Genomic DNA, 16,347 nt, shown 5'->3' on the forward strand with positions numbered 1-16,347 from the left:
TATTTTCTCCTCTTATTCAAACATCATATTTATAAGATAGACTGTTATTATCCCTGAATTTTCAGATGAGCTCTGTGAGGCTTAGAGAGCTGATAAATGAACTTTTCTAATAATCTAGTGGGGGAACGCCCCTCTCATTTCATTATAGGGGAAGTTCATCACACCTGCTCACTACAGCGATGTCGTGGATGAGCGTTCTATTATCAAGCTCTGCGGTTATCCTTTATGTCAGAAAAAACTAGGAATTGTAAGTAATTTTTTTAAATAGAAGCTTTAGGGGCACTTGGGTGGCTCAATTGGTTGGGTGGGTTGTGGGATTAAGCCCCTCATCAGGCTCCCCTGTTCACATGCTCTCTCTCTCTGAAATAAAAAAAATAAAGTATAATAAAGTAAAATAGAAGCTTTAATTTTTTATATTTAACAAAGTACTTTGTAGATAGTACAAGAAATGGAACTGAGGTCATGAACTAATTACCTGAATTAACCAAAGATTTGTAGATGATTTAATCTTACAAGAAAGTTTATGTTTATTACTTGAATTCTTCTTAAGCTGTACTTTCTTTTCTTTAGGTACCAAAACAGAAGTATAAGATTTCTACCAAAACCAATAAAGTCTATGATATTACTGAAAGAAAGGTAAGCTTAAAGGCTTTTTTCAATGTGGCAGTTAATTTTTAATACACTAAATAGAATTCTAAAAATAATTGTTTAGAAGTTTGCCTTTTAGATGGTCGTCATGTTAAAAGTTTATTTGTGAATATTGCCTTCAAGGTGTTAGAAAAAACTGCTTATGCTTTAATTAATATTTGGACATTTAAAAATTAAAAGTGTATACTGGCACAAATTCAGGCAAGTAAGTCATGGAATAGAATAGAGAGCCAGAAACAGATTAACCACATATGAGGACACTTTATATGTGACAACAGGAGTATTGTAGATCAGTAGAGAAAGGATGAATTTTTTTAAGAAATAGTACTGACACAAGTAGTTATCCATATGGAAAAAAAATGGAAATTGATCCTTATTTCAGTGTACATAAAAAAAATCAATTTTAGGTAGGCTACAGACTTACATTTAAAAGATAAACATCTTTTTGAAGAGAATATGGGAAAGTATCTTTATAAACTCAGAGAATTTCTTAAATAAGATAGAAATATTACAAACCATAGAGGAAAAATTGATGTTTTCTACATTAAAATTAAAAACATTTGCTTATTGGAAGTTTCCACAAAAGAGTGAAAAGATGAGATAAATTAGAAGGAAATGTATTTCTCACATATAACTGACTAAAGATTCATAACCAGGAAAAGACAGAAAACCTTGTAGAAATTTTATAGAAGGAACTTGATAATGAAATATGAAAAGATGCTCAGCCTTATTAATCAGGGGAAAAGCAAATAAAAACGTTGATTTACAGTCCCCAAATTAGCAAAATTATAAAAATTTGACAATATTAGAAACTCTTTAACTGCTGGTTAAATAAAATTGGTGCAACTTTTTTGAGAACTTCTTTGGTATTATCTAGTAAAGTCAAGTTCACACATTTTTTATGACCAGGCTTTTCTATTCTTGGTATATATTTTAAAGAATTTCTTGCCCATTTCTTCCTAGTTGGGTTAACAAAATATATGATATACTATCATTCAACCTTTTTAAGGAAGGAAATACTGACACATGCTACAACATGGATAAACATTGAAGACATGATGCTAAGTGAAATAAGCCTGCGCAAAAGGACAAATATTAAATGATCCCACTTACATGAGGTAACTAGAGTAGTCAGATACATAGTTATGAATGTAGAATGGTGATTATAAGAGGAGGCAGAAATGAGTTATTGTCTAATGGGTGTACAGTTTCAGTTTTGCAAGATAAAAAGAGTTCTAGAGATGGACCATGGTAATGGTTGTACTACGGTGAGAAGGTGTTTAATGCCGCTGAACTGTAACACTTAAAAACAATTTAGGTGGTAAATTTTGGTGTATTTGACCACAATTTTTTTTAATTTTAAAAATTCTTAAAGTGCTTACAGTCACATTGTAGAGATAGCAGAAAAGTTAGAAACAACTCAATTATTCATAATAAATAAATGGTAATATACTTACACAATTGAATGTAATGTATATATAAGCCACAACTACAAAAATCTGAAAACTATAACTTGGAACAAAAAACTCAGAGAACAACATAACAATATGATTACATTCAGACAAAGTTTAAAATTGGTTAAAACTAAATGGTATCTTTTGTAGGGATGTTTTTATAGATAGCAAAACTAAAGGAAAGCAAGGGAATAAGGAACACAGAATATGATAGTGGTTACCTCTGGGGAATGTCAAAAGTGATGCTATCCAGGATGGACACATAATAGAGCTTCGAAGGTACTATACCTTATTCTTACCTTGGTTGGTAGATTCATGGGTTTTCATTATTTTCTTTGAACTACATGTTTATGTTTTATACTCTCTTCTGTACATTAGTTGTGTTTCACAGTAAGAAAAAGTAATTTTCTGATTTTAAAATGTTTTTCAGTGTTTTTGCAGCAATTTTTGTTACAAAGCATCTAAGTTTTTTGAAGCACAAATTCCTAAAACTCCAGTATGGGTTCGAGAAGAGGAAAGGTAATTTAAATCATTACATATACATTTGTTCATATATTCCAATAATTTCTTTCTACTTTTTGGGATGTATAGAGAGTAGTTGTAGTTTCCTAAGAATGTTACCATCGTACACATTTTCATTGTGGAGAAATGGTTATATTTTTAGCTTAGTTATTAAGGATTTTACACTTAAAATCAGAAAGTAAATATAAAAGTTGTTTCTTTGTTGTTTTAATCACAACATCTGAACTTTGCTTTCTGCTATGCAAGTTATTTCTATTAACCCTATTAATATTATAATTCTAGAGTAAGAATGTTAAAGTTTTTCAGGATACTAAAACTGAGGATCCACTGAACTTGTTTTGTTGTTAGAAAACTATGTACTAAGGTTAAAAAGTTCAGGTAACTAATTCATTCAATCTTTATTAAAAATCAGTACAGTATTTTATAAATTTAAAGAAATCCAATTTATTAAAAATTTTTTTTTTCAACGTTTTTTATTTATTTTTGGGACAGAGAGAGACAGAGCATGAACGGGGGAGGGGCAGAGAGAGGGAGACACAGAATCGGAAACAGGCTCCAGGCTCCGAGCCATCAGCCCAGAGCCTGACGCGGGGCTCGAACTCACGGACCGCGAGATCGTGACCTGGCTGAAGTCGGACGCTTAACCGACTGCGCCACCCAGGCGCCCCTAAAGAAATCCAATTTAATTTTTAGCAAAATGTTTATCAATATTCCTGGGGTTTGCCGCTTGGGAAATGTTTAAACATTTACAACATTTTAGTAGTTGCTGAATTTGAGAAAAAATTTATTATTGAGGGACAAATGCCATAATACAGTAAAGGTAACAAAAATTGTTATGTAATCAGACTATTGTCTAAATTCAGACAGGCTTAAATGAGGTAAGGTCTCAACTCATACTTCATAAAGAATATTATAACACAAGGCAGTGTTATTTGTGGTAAAATAGTATCAGTGCTAAATAAACTTAGTGACATAAATGTAATGTGATGCAAGGTAACTAAAGATATTTGCCTTAAAAAAAAAAAACACCTCTTATTAAAGTCTTATCTGATGCACAAGGTAGTATGAAACCACTGTAGTTTGAACTAGCATCATTTGTACTGGTGACAGTCCCTTTGTTGGCTGACACCTTTGCCTGCAGATCCAATGCTGTGTCGTTTAGAATATGTAAAACATACCACCCTATAGCCTTTGTTAATTGAATTACACATAGTGAAGACTAAATTGTTCACTATTTCTCCACTAGCCTGTCTTTCTTATTTGAAGAATAAAGGTTGTAGCATTGTCCAAGGTGAATGGGGAGCTACGAGCACTTTCTTAACTATCACTTTTTGTCTCTTTTACTTTCCTTTAGAGAAAGAGAGAGCAAGTGGGGAGAGGGGCAGAGAGAGAGAGGGAGAGAAAGAATATGAAGCACACTTCACTGATGAGTGTGGAGCCTGACATGTGGCTTGATCTCATGACCCTGAGATCATGACCTGAGCTGAAATCAGGAGTCAGACACTCAACTGACTGAGCCACCCGGGCATCCCTTTTTTCTCCTTTCCTAGCATTTCTTTGGCTAGATCTGCTCATCGCCTTTTCAACCTTATGACAGCTACACATATTGCTGTATTCTATTCCCCAGCTGTTAAGACCACTGTTTCCTTAAGTTATTCCTAACTTTGTTTCCAGTGATATCTTCTCTACTTGCTACTTTAGCTCATCTTCATCCCTGCTTCAAAACCATTTACCAAACTACCCTTCCTGTCATCTTTATATTCTTCAGATGTAGTTATTGGTATTTGCTTTAGCTAATTGAAAATAGTTCTTCTCTCTAACCTTTTTCTAAAATCTTATTCTAATATGTTCATAACACCCACCTTTCCTAGAACATGAAGGTCTGTCACTTTATTTGTAGTTCTTGAAATTCTACCTTATCTATATGCCCTTCCCTACCTCACCAAAAAAGAAAAATGAAAATGGCTTTGGTTTCCCTCAAAAAACCATTTTAATTTACATGCAATGTTTGTAGTAAGTGCTTAGTACTGGCAGGCTGTCCATACCTGTACGAGCACACACACACACTTAATGAAACTCAACCTGTGAGTTTAAATTGAAATTTTAATTGGATGGCATAATAAATATACAAGTGAAACAAATTTTTACTTATTCTAATGGGGACAAGTATTGGGAGCCATCAAACACTTTTGAACAGAATTTGATCTGACATTGATGTACAAGATGAGTTAAAGAAGAAAGGATCATAATTAAAGAGCTGAAAGGTCCTTAGAGACAATTTAATCCAACATCTTTATCAAACAATCTCAGAAAGATTAAATATATTTCTTAAGCTTGTGATAGGTTCTGAACGTTGCTAGGATTCTATTATATTTCTCTTTGATTGGAAGTAACCAATAATCTATAAATAAACATTTGTCACAATGTGCATAGTATTAACTGTAGCCCTTATTTTTGTATAATACTTGTCAGTATATAATCATATTAGTATCTTTTATATTTGGTTGCGCGTTACTTTATAAATTCTTATGGGCATGAATTATGTAGGTTTATTTCATGAATCCACTAGAGGTCACTGTGTCTTCAGAGGATGTTTATTATATTTTATGTGTTCTAATGATCAGAATTCTAGAATTCAGTATTATTTTAAAGAGCTTTTCTAGCTGTTGCACATATAAGCTCTACAGAAATGTGACTTTTTTTTAAATTTTCTTTTTTTAACGTTTATTTATTTTTGAGACAGAGAGAGACAGAGCATGAACGGGAGAGGGTCAGAGAGAGGGAGACACAGAATCCGAAACAGGCTCCAGGCTCTGAGCAGTCAGCACAGAGCCCGACACAGGGCTCGAACTCACGGGCCGTGAGATCATGACCTGAGCTGAAGTCGGCCGCTCAACCGACTGAGCCACCCAGGCGCCCCCAGAAATATGACTTTTAAAGAAAGTCTCTTCACATATAGTATGGGGTATAACACTTCAAAACCTATCTCCTTTAAAGGGGAAAAATGGTTTCTTTTAAATGGCAGCATTTAGTATTGCAGAGATGTTTTTAATGAGCTTAAAGTAAGCCATCATCATAATAACTTGCATCACCTTCATAATTAAATCATAATCATAATTGTTTTATTGTTGATTTTATTTTATTGATATTAATAATTATTAAACAATTTTAAATTTTAAAAATAAGAGCAAAATTTTAAATCCACTCAAAGAATTGAGTATTTTATTGCAATGATTTCCAAAATTTTTGACCACTATAAGTATATTTTATGTTATGATTCAATACACATGTAACTGAAACAAAGTTTTATAAAATGATATTTATCCTCATTACTTGAACATCCTGATACTTTCTACTCTATTGCTTTTTTCCTTTTAATGTTTATTTATTTATTTTGCGAGAAAGAGAGCAAGCAGGGGAGGGGTAGAAAGAAAGGGAGAAAGAGAATCCCAAGCAGGCTGTGCTGTCAGAGCAGAAGCAAATGCGGTCTCCATTCCATGACCTCGGAATCATGACCTGCGCTGAAGTCAAGAGGCAGAAGCCCAGTTGCATGAGCCATTCAGGTGCTCCTACTCTGTTGCTTTTTTTGTTTTTTTTTTAAATGCTGATAGCAATCCACTTAATTGGTTGGTCAATTCTAATATGCAGTTTTAAAATTCTAATATGCAGTTTTAAAAGTACTCTTGGAGCGCCTGGGTGGCTCAGTCGGTTAAGCATTTGACTTTGGCTCAGGTCATGATCTAGCGGTCAGTGAGTTCGAGCCCCACGTTGGGCTCTATGCTGACAGCTCAGAGCCTAGAGTCTGCTTTGGATTCTGTCTCCCTCTCTTTCAGCCCCCCTCCAGCTCATGCTTTATTCTGTCTCTCAAAAATGAATAAACATTAAAAAAAAATTTTTTTTAAGTACTGTTTTGTTGTATCCAGCTTAGGTTTTTAGTTGTTTCACTATAGGAAAGTCTCTTATCAACACGAAGTCTCAGTTTCCTCATTGGTAAAGTAGAAAGTTGCAATTAAACTCTTAGTTCCCTTTAGTTCTAATGTTTTGCAGTTCTGAGTCAGTCAACTGCTACTGTAGTGAAAGTTTCATAGATAGGAAATGTCTTATTTATAAAAAGTGGTGAAAATTAAAATTGTAAGCATAAGACTGGGAAAATTTTGTAGGGAAGTCTGTCTCATTTAAGAATTTAGAATAAATGTTACTGACTTGAATAATTTGAACTCTTCAGTCTATAAAGATAAAGGCTGATGAAAGATTGGAACAGAGTTCTTAAATTATGAAGAAACCCAGGAATATATTATAGCATGTTCAGAACAACTTGAAGTTGGCATCTTCAGGGACACTATGATCTTCCATACTGTTTGGAAACAGAATGTTGAATTTGACTCAATTTAGTCTTATATTGTTATGAAAGCTAATATAAATTTTTTCACCAGACTCCAAAATACTAAAATCTTTAGTGTCCCTTAACACTGCTAAGATATTATTTTGTACCATAGAAGGCTGTGTATCTCATTGCTTAAAATGTGTAAGTAACTTTAAGAAGGATGTAGAGAAATTCATGAATTCTAGCTCCATACTTCTATTGAGGCTTTGGAGTCAGAAGGTGCCTTAGAGGTTTTCAAGTCCCTCATTTTTATCATTAAGATATGAAAAAATATGTGGAGTGTATCTTCAATGTCATGAATAACAGCAGTGCTTCTCCCAAAATGTCTCCTGATGCCGTGTCAGAGACAGAACATTGACCTAGATGGACTGGGTCATGACGCAGTATGATGCATCTCATGTTGTGAGTTAGAAATTTTTCACCCACTTGGTGGCCAGACACAGACCACATATTTGTTCCTCTTAGACAGTACGCTCATTTAGATAGTCATATAGTTGCATTTATAAATCCTGTTTTGTTCACTACAGGCTCTGACAAATCTTTGAAGGAAAGCGGTTTCTTTGTAACTTAAAAAATCAGGAGTTAAAACTAAGAAGGAAAGACAAATGTTGAGAATTAAATTATAGTTTAAAAGATCAAAATGGGGTGAATGGCTAATGCTGACAGAGCTAAAAGCGCCATCATGTGGCCCAGAGTAGGGGATTTTCACACATGCTTCTTGGCAATAAACAGTATAATCTCAGAGGTGCGGAAGCCAAAAACCTCTGCAGAACAACTTCTCTAACCTCTTCCTGAACAGCCACTTCTGTTGCTGGGTGTACAGAATAAAAACTTGTCTTAAAGAGGTTTTAACATGTCTCATATTATATTTGAAAAATTTCCACCACAGGGGGGAATTGTAGCCTGCTGCTTTTGTTGGTTTATGTATAGTACACATATTCTGAGTGATACAAACACATATATGTGCATATATACACACAAGGTTATTTGGCACAAGTTATTTCTAGTTTTAGATTTATATTGCTAAAGTTGCAATTAATCATCTAATTTATACTTCAGTTAAAATAACATTAAAATGTTTATGAAGAAGCAGTTTGAAGGTATTCTTTAACTAACATGATTATTTTTGTTTTTTAAGTTGAGGTCCTATCAGATTGAGAATAATCCGGGGCAATGTAAACTTTGAGGGGAATGGAAGATACATAGAACAAAGAGAAATGGCACTTTTGCAGTGTCTGGGTGGCTCAGTCGGTTAAGGATCCGACTCTTGGTTTTGGCTCAGGTCATGATTTCACAGTTCGTGAGTTCAAGCCCTGCGCTGAGCTCTGTGCTGACAGTGTGGCGCCTGCCCTGGGTTCTCTCTCCCGCGCTCGCTCGCTCTCTCTCTCTCTCTCTCCCTCCCTCCCTCCCTCCCTCCCTCCCTCTCCCCCATGTGCTCTCTCTCCCTCCAAATAAATAAATAAACTTAAAAAAAAAAAAAAAGAGGGGCACCTAGGTGGCTCAGTGGGTTAAGTGTCTGACTTCGGCTCAGGTCATGATTTCATAGTTCACAGGTTTAAGCTTTGCATTGGGCTCTCAGCTGACAGCTCAGAGCCTGGAGCCTGCTTTCAGATTCTGTGTCTCCCTCTCTGTCCTTCCACCACTTGTACAATCTCTCTCTCTCTCTCTCTCTCTCTCTCGCCCTCTCTCTCTCCCAAAAATAAACATTAAAAAGTTTTGAAAAGAGACATGGCACTTTTATTTATTTATTTATTTTTATTATTATTTTTTTTAATATATGAAATTTACTGTCAAATTGGTTTCCATACAACACCCAGTGCTCATCCCGAGACATGGCACTTTTAACAAAAAGCTTTTGAATTTCATCTAAGGATAGAAAAGAATGCAATATAACTTAGTGCCTCATTCTTTCTAAACAGCTATAGCAAAACAATAAAACTGAATTTTTATATTGAACCTTTCATTTAATAACCTTATTAAGTGCCAATCTAATTTATTTTAGTGTCACATATTATTCTCCATTTTGCAGACTGGGTATCAGGGAGACTGTTAAGATTACTCATCAAATATCTAGAAACAATGTTCAATATAGTTTTCTTTACCTGAAGTAAGAAAAATGAAACAAAGGAGGGGAAAATAGTCACTTGTAAAGTATATTGAGTTCCTATGAGAAAGATTAAACAAAGGTAGTACCCTCACAACTTTTTAAAGTCTTTTTTCTGATTTTACAGGCAGCATGTTGTAGAAAGAGCTTGAACTTTGAAAGATCCAAATTCGAATCCTAGATTTACTAGTTAATTGCTTAACCTCTCAAAACTTCAGATTCCTCATCTGTAAAGAAAAAAAAGGCCATAAGTTATATGAGGATTAAGCAAAGTTGTATAAAAAACAGCTAGGACAAAGTGTGGGTAGATGAAAATATTCTGGAAATGGATGATGGTGATAGTTGTACAAAAATACAAATGTACTTAATGCCACTGAACTATAATTAAAAATGGTTTAAATGGTAAATTTTATGTAATGTATATTACACCACAAAAAAAAAAAAAAAAAAAAGAAAAGAAAGCCAAGCCCACCTACCATATGGTAGGCACTTTGTATATTCTGGCTTTCCCCTTACCTTTAGAAATTGAGGGTTTGTTTTTTTTCTGAATTCTTAAGCGTTTTTCCTTAAATGTTGTTATGTAGCTGGGTATGTCTCATAAAATTATCTTAAACTGCATTCATGATTCAGAATAGTGTTTACATTTTGATTATCTCTTAATTTAGCCATACATAGACTTACTCTTATATGGGCTATTCTACCTCCAAGATCTTGAAATAAGAGCTTCCCGTTGTGACCACAACCTCTATCTCATCTACAGCTATCACTCTTGAGTATGCTTTGTAACCTCATTTTGACCTCCTGTCTCTACCTTAGCTCTATTCTTCTAAGTTGGACAGACTTTCATTAAATTTGTTTTCTTGAGCTCCACAGTCAGCAGTTACAGTATTGTCCATTCAAACAATCCCAGATTCTTTCTCCCTTAACCTTCTACCATGTCTACCTTCCCAGGTGACAGTCATCTTTTTTTTTTCTTGTAAAATGTTTATTTAAATTCTAGTTAGTTAACATAGAGTGCAATATTGGTTTCAGGAATAGAATTCAGTAATTTATCATTTACATATAACACCCAATGCTCATTATAACAAGTGCTCCTAATACCCATCACCCATCTAATCCACGTCCCCACCATCAACCCTTAGTTTGTTCTCTATTGTTAAGAGTCTCTTATGGTTTGCTTCATTCTCTCCCTCCCCCCCCCATGTTAATCTGTTTTGTTTCTTAAATTCCATTTATGAGTGAAATCATATGGTATTTGTCTTTCTCTAATTTCGCTTAGTGTAACATACTCTAGCTCTATCCACTTGTTGCCAATGGCAAAATACTCTTTTGATAACTGAGTAATATTCCTTTGTATATATATGTATACCAGCTCTCCTTTATCCATTCATCAGTCTTCGGTAGTCATTTGGGCTCTTTCCATAGTTTGGCTATTGTTGATAATGCTACTGTAAACATCAGGGTGCATATACCCCTTCAAGTCAGTATTTTTGTATCCTTTGGATAAATGCTTAGTAATGTGATTGCTGGATTATAGGGTAGTTCTGTTTTTGCCTTTTTGAGGAACCTCCATACTGTTTTCCAGGGTGGCTGTACGAGATTGCATTCCCAACAGTACAAGACGGTTTCCCTTTCTCTGCAGCCTTGCCACTACCTGTTATTTCTTGTTATTAATTTTAGCCATTCTGACAGGTGTGAAGTGGTATCTCATTGTGGTTTTGATTTGCTGCTGATGAGTGATGTTGTGCATCTTTTCATGTGTCTGTCAACCATTTGGATGTCTTTTTTGAAAAAATGTCTGTTCACGTCTTCTGCCCATTTCTTCACTAGATGATTTGTTTTTTGGGTGTTGAGTTGGAGAAGCTCTTTATAGATTTTGATTACTATTTCTCAAATAGGTCATTTGCAGATACCTTCTCCCATTCTGTAGGCTGCCTTTTAGTTTTGTTGTTTTCTTCGCTTTACAGAAGCTTTTCTATCTGGATAAAGTCCCACTAGTTCATGTTTACTTTTGTTTCTCTTGCCTCTGAAGATGTGTCTAGTAAGAAGTGGCTCCGGCCGAGGTCAAAGAGGTTGCTGTCTGTGTTCTCCTCTATCCTGTCTCACATTTTAGGTGTTTCATCCATTTTGAATTTATATTTGTGTGTGGTGTAAAACTAGTCTAGTTTTATTCTTCTGCATGTTGCTGTCCAACTTTCCCAACACCATTTGTTGAAGAGATTGTCCTTTTTCCATTGAATATTCTTTCCTGCTTTGTTGAAGATTAGTTGACCATGTAGTTGCAGGTTCTTTTCTGGGTTTTCTATTCTGTTCTCTTAATCTATATGTCTGGTTTTGTGCCAGTACTATACTGCCTTGATGACTACAGCTTTGTAATGTAGCTTAAAATCTGGAATTGTGATGCCTCCAGCTTTGCTTTTTGTTTTCAAGATTGCTTTGGCTATTTGGAGTCTTTGTGGTTCCATGCAAATTTTAGGATTGTTTGTTCTAGCTCTATGAAAAATCCTGGTGGAATTTTGATAAAGATTAAATGTGTAGATTGCATTAGGCAATATAGACATTTTAACAATGTTTGATTCTTCCAGTCCATGAGCATGGAATGTTTTTCCATTTTTTCGTGTCCTCTTTAGTTTCCCTCATAAGTTTTCTATCGTTTTCAAAGTACAGACCTTTTACCTCTTTGGTTAGGTTTAAATTTTTTTTTTTTTTATGTTTATTTTTGAGAGAGAGAGAGAGAGAGGGGGAGAGGGAGAGAGAGATGGAGTGTGAGCAGAGGAGAGGCAGAGAAAGAAGGGGAACACAGAATTTGAAGCAGGCTCCAGGCTCCACACTGTCAACACAGAGCCTGACGCAGAGCTTGAACCCACAATCTGTGAGATCATGACCTGAGCTGAAATCGGACACTTAACCGACTGAGCCACCCAGGTGCCCCTCTTTGGTTAGGTTTATTGCCAGGTATCTTATAGGTTTTGGTGCAATTGTAAATGGGATAGATTCCTTGATTCCTCCTTCTGCTGCTTCATTATTGGTATATGGAATAATGCAACAGATTTCTGTACATTGATTTTTATATCCCATGACTGTGCTGAATTCACGTATCAGTTTAGTAATTTTTTGGTGTAGTCTTTCAGGTTCTACATAGAATATGATGTCATCTACAAATAGTGAAACTTTGATTCTTCCTTGCTGATTGTGATGCCTTTCTTGTTGATGTTTTTCTTGTTGTCTGATTGCTAAGGCTAAGATTTCCAGTACTTTGTTAAGTAGTAATGGTGAGAGTGGACATCCCTGTCTTATTCCTGACCACAGAGGAAAAGTTCTCAGTTTTTCCCCATTGAGGATGATATAAGCTGTGGGTCTTTTGTATATGACCTTTCTGATTTTAAGTTACGTTCCCACTATTCCTACTTTGTTGAAGGTTTTTATAAAGAATGATGCTGTATTTTGTCAAATGCTTTTTCTGCATCTGTTGAGAGGATAATATGGTTCTTATCCTTTTTTTTTTTTTAAGTTTATTTACTTTTGAGAGAGAGCGTGCAAGTGGGATAGGATCAGAGATAGAGAGAATCCCAAGTACACTCTGCACTGTCAGCATAGAGCCCGACATGAGGCTCTATCCCACGAACTGTGAGATCATGACCTGAGCTGAAGTCATGCTTAACGGACTGAGCCACCCAGGTGCCCCAGTTCTTATCCTTTATTTTATTAACATCGTGTATCACATTGAGTAATTTGCAAATATTGAACCATCTCTGCAGCCCAGGAATAAATCACACTTGATCATGGTGAATAATTCTTTTAATGTACTCTTGGGTTTGATTTGCTAGTATCTTTTTGAGAATTTTTGCATACGTGTTCATCAAGGATATTGGCCTGTAATTCTCCTTTTCAGTGGGCTCTTTGTCTGGTTTTGGAATCAAGGTGTATTGCTGGCCTCGTAGAATGAGTTTGGAAGTTTTCCTTTCATTTCTATTTTTTGGAACAATTTGAGAAGAATAGGTGTTAATTCTTCTTTAAATGTCTGGTAGAATTCCCCTAGGAAGTCATCTGGCCCTGGACTTTTGTGTGTTGATTTTTCATTACTGATTACGTTTCTTTGCTGTTATGGGCCTGTTCAAATTTTCTATTTCTTCCTGTTTCGGTTTTGGTAGTTTCTATGTTTCTAGGAATTTGTCCATTTCTTCTAGGTTTTGCCCAATTTGTTGGCATATAATTTTTCATAATCTCTTCTGATTATTTATTTTTCTGTGGTTTTGGTTATGATCTTTCCTGTTTCATTCATGATTTTATTTATTTGGGTCCTTTCTCTTTTTGATAAGTCTGGCTTTGATAAGAACAAGCTCCTAGTTTCATTTATCTGTTCTACTTTTTGTTTTTATATCATTTATTTCTGCTCTAATCTTTATTATTTCCCTTCTGCTGGCTTTTGGCTTTATTTGCTTTTCCTTTTCTAGCACCTTTAGGTATGTGGTTAGGTCTGTTTTGAGACTTTTCTTATTTCTTGAGGTAGTCCTGTATGGCAGTATACTTCCCTCTTATGACCACTTTTGCTGCATCCCAATGGTTTTGGACTGTTATGTTTTCATTTTCATTTGCTTCCATGTATTTCTTTATTTCTTCTTTAATTTCCTGGTTATCTCATTCATTGTTTAATAGGATGTTCTTTAACCTCCATGTATTTTGTGGTACTTCCAAATTTTTTCTTGTGGTTGATCTCATGTTTCATTGTGTTGAGGTCTACAAATATGCATGGAATGATCTTGATCTCTTTGTACTTGTTAAGGGCTGATTTGGACTCAGTATGTGATCTGTTCTGGAGAATATTCCATGTGCACTCAAAAAGAAGGTATATTCTGTTCCTTTAGGATAAAATGTTCCGAATGTCTGTTAAGTGCATTGGGGTGCATTCAAAGCCGTTGTTTCTTTGTTAAATTTCTGTGTAGAATGATATGTCCGGTGATGTAAGGGGGGGGGGGGGTCAAAGTCCCCTACTACTATTGTATTGTTATTGATGAGTTTCTTTATGCTTGTTATTAATTGATTTATAAATTTGTTATTGATATATATTTATATATGCTTGTTACTAATTGATTTATATATTTCTATATTAATTGACTTATATATATATTTATTAATTGATTTATATATATTGAATTGTGTGTGTGTATATATATATATATATATATATATATATATATATATATAATTGCCTCCCAAGTTGGAGGAATAAATAATCTAGTTTTTTTGATATAAGTATGGCTACTCCAGCTTTCTTTTGATGTCCATTAGCATGATAAATATTCCCCATCCCCTAATTTTTAATCTGCAGGTGTCTTCAGATCTAAAATGAGGCTCTTGTAGGCAGCATATAGGTGGGTCTTGTTCTGTTTTTTGTTTTTTAGCTTTTTCAATGTTCTTGAGAGAGAGAGAGAGCACAAGTGGGGAAGGATAGAGAGAGACAGACAGACAGACAGAATCTGAAACAGGCTCCAGGCTCCAAGCTTTCAGCACAGAGCCTGATGCAGGGCTCAAACTCGGGAACGGTGACATCATGACCTAGGCTGAAGTCAGACACTTAACCGAATGAGCCACTCAGGCACCCCCCTGGTGGATCTTGGTTTTTTTTTTTTATCCATTCTGATACCCTATATCTTTTGATTGGAACATTTGGTCCACTTACATTCAGGGTGAATATTGAAAAATATGAATTTAGCCATTGTGTTACCTGTAAATCTGGTGTTTCTGGTGATATTCTCGGTTCTTTCTAGTCTTTGTTGCTTTTGGTCTTTTTTCCCCCAAAGAGTCCCCTTTAATATGTCTTCTAGGGCTGGTTTACTGGTCACAAACGTTAGTTTTTGTTTTTCTGGGAAACTCTTTATCTCTCCTTCCATTCTGAATGATGGCCTGCTGGATAAAGTATTCTTGGCTGCACATTTTTCCCATTTAGCATGTTCAATATATCCTGCCATCCCTTCTGTCCTGCCAAGTTTCTGTGAATGAGTCTACTGCGAACCTGATCTGTATTCCTTTGTAGGTTAAGGACTTTTTTTTCCCTTGCTGCTTTCGAGATTCTTTCCTTCTCTGGGTATTTTGTGAATTTGACTATGATATACCTTGGCAATTGCCAGCTTTTGTTGAATTTCATTGGAGTTCTCTGTGCTTCTTGGATTTCATTGTCTGTGTCCTTTCCCGGATTAGGGAAGTTTTCAGCTATAATTTGCTCAAATAAACCTTCTGCCCCTTTTTTCCATCTCTTCATCTTCTGAGTCTCCTATGATATGAATGTTATTACGTTTTCAGACGTCGCTGAGTTCCCTAAGTCTACCTTCGTGATCCAGTACCTGTTTTTCCCTCTTCTTTTCAGCTTCGTTATTTTTTGTGATTTTATCTTTTATATCACTGATTCATTCTTCTGCTTTGTTCATCCTTGGTATTATGGCATCCATTCAGGTTTGCATCCTGGTTATAGCATTTTTAATTTTGTCCTCATTGGATTTTAGTTCTTTTATGTCTGCAGTAAATGATTCTGTAGTGTCTTCTGTGCTTTTTTCAAACCCAGTTAGTGCCCTTATAATTGTTTTAAATTCTAGTTCAGACATCTTCTATCTGTATTGATTAAATCCCTGGCTGTTACTTCTACTCCTGCTCTTTCTTTTGGGGTGTATTCCTACATCTTGTCATTTTGTCCAGACAAAATATGATTTGATCTGCTTGTTAAAAGAAGCTAGATCTAAAAATAAAAGCAATATTTACATTTATATAGTTATATATATATTTATATTTTATAATGTACATTTATATATATTATATATATAACTAATTTATATATTATAAATATATATATATATATATATAAAACTAAAAAGTTGAAAAAATAAAAAGGAAAAAATAAAAAGGAATCTAGACCCTATTTCCCCTAGAGCTGAAGCTTTGCAGCATTCTATGATCAGTGGAGTTGGGAGTGTATGAGGGGTTTGTGCTGGTCTTCTGGGGCCAGCTTCTGTGCTGCTTCTCAGGCCAACTTGCCCTCATTGAGATACACCTGCAGGGCACAGCAGGGTGCAGCATGGCTGGGGCTTGGCGTAAGCAGCTCAGGTCTTTACTTGGTGGTGCTGGTTAGCTCACTGAGGTCAGTCAGTGCTGGTGGACGGGGGAGCAAAATGGGGTTGCTCAGCTCTCTTATCCACAGAGCAGAGAGCTTGCACCCACCACTCTTCAGGAATCCCTCACAGAAG

General features: G+C 35.3%; 1 protein-coding gene across 2 annotated transcripts in view; it reads left to right on the forward strand.

The window, feature by feature from the left end:
- RPAP2 (RNA polymerase II associated protein 2) overlaps window positions 1–16,347 on the forward strand; it is a 99,497-nt gene that overhangs the window by 13,126 nt on the left and 70,024 nt on the right. For both annotated transcript variants that reach the window (XM_042952814.1, XM_042952815.1), the window contains exons 4-6: window positions 149–247; window positions 571–636; window positions 2,533–2,621. In XM_042952814.1, coding sequence (XP_042808748.1) covers window positions 149–247; window positions 571–636; window positions 2,533–2,621 — 254 coding nt within the window. The remainder of the gene's footprint in view (window positions 1–148; window positions 248–570; window positions 637–2,532; window positions 2,622–16,347) is intronic.

This window comes from Panthera leo, chromosome C1 (assembly GCF_018350215.1).
Source record: "Panthera leo isolate Ple1 chromosome C1, P.leo_Ple1_pat1.1, whole genome shotgun sequence".
Taxonomy (NCBI): Eukaryota; Metazoa; Chordata; class Mammalia; order Carnivora; family Felidae; genus Panthera; species Panthera leo.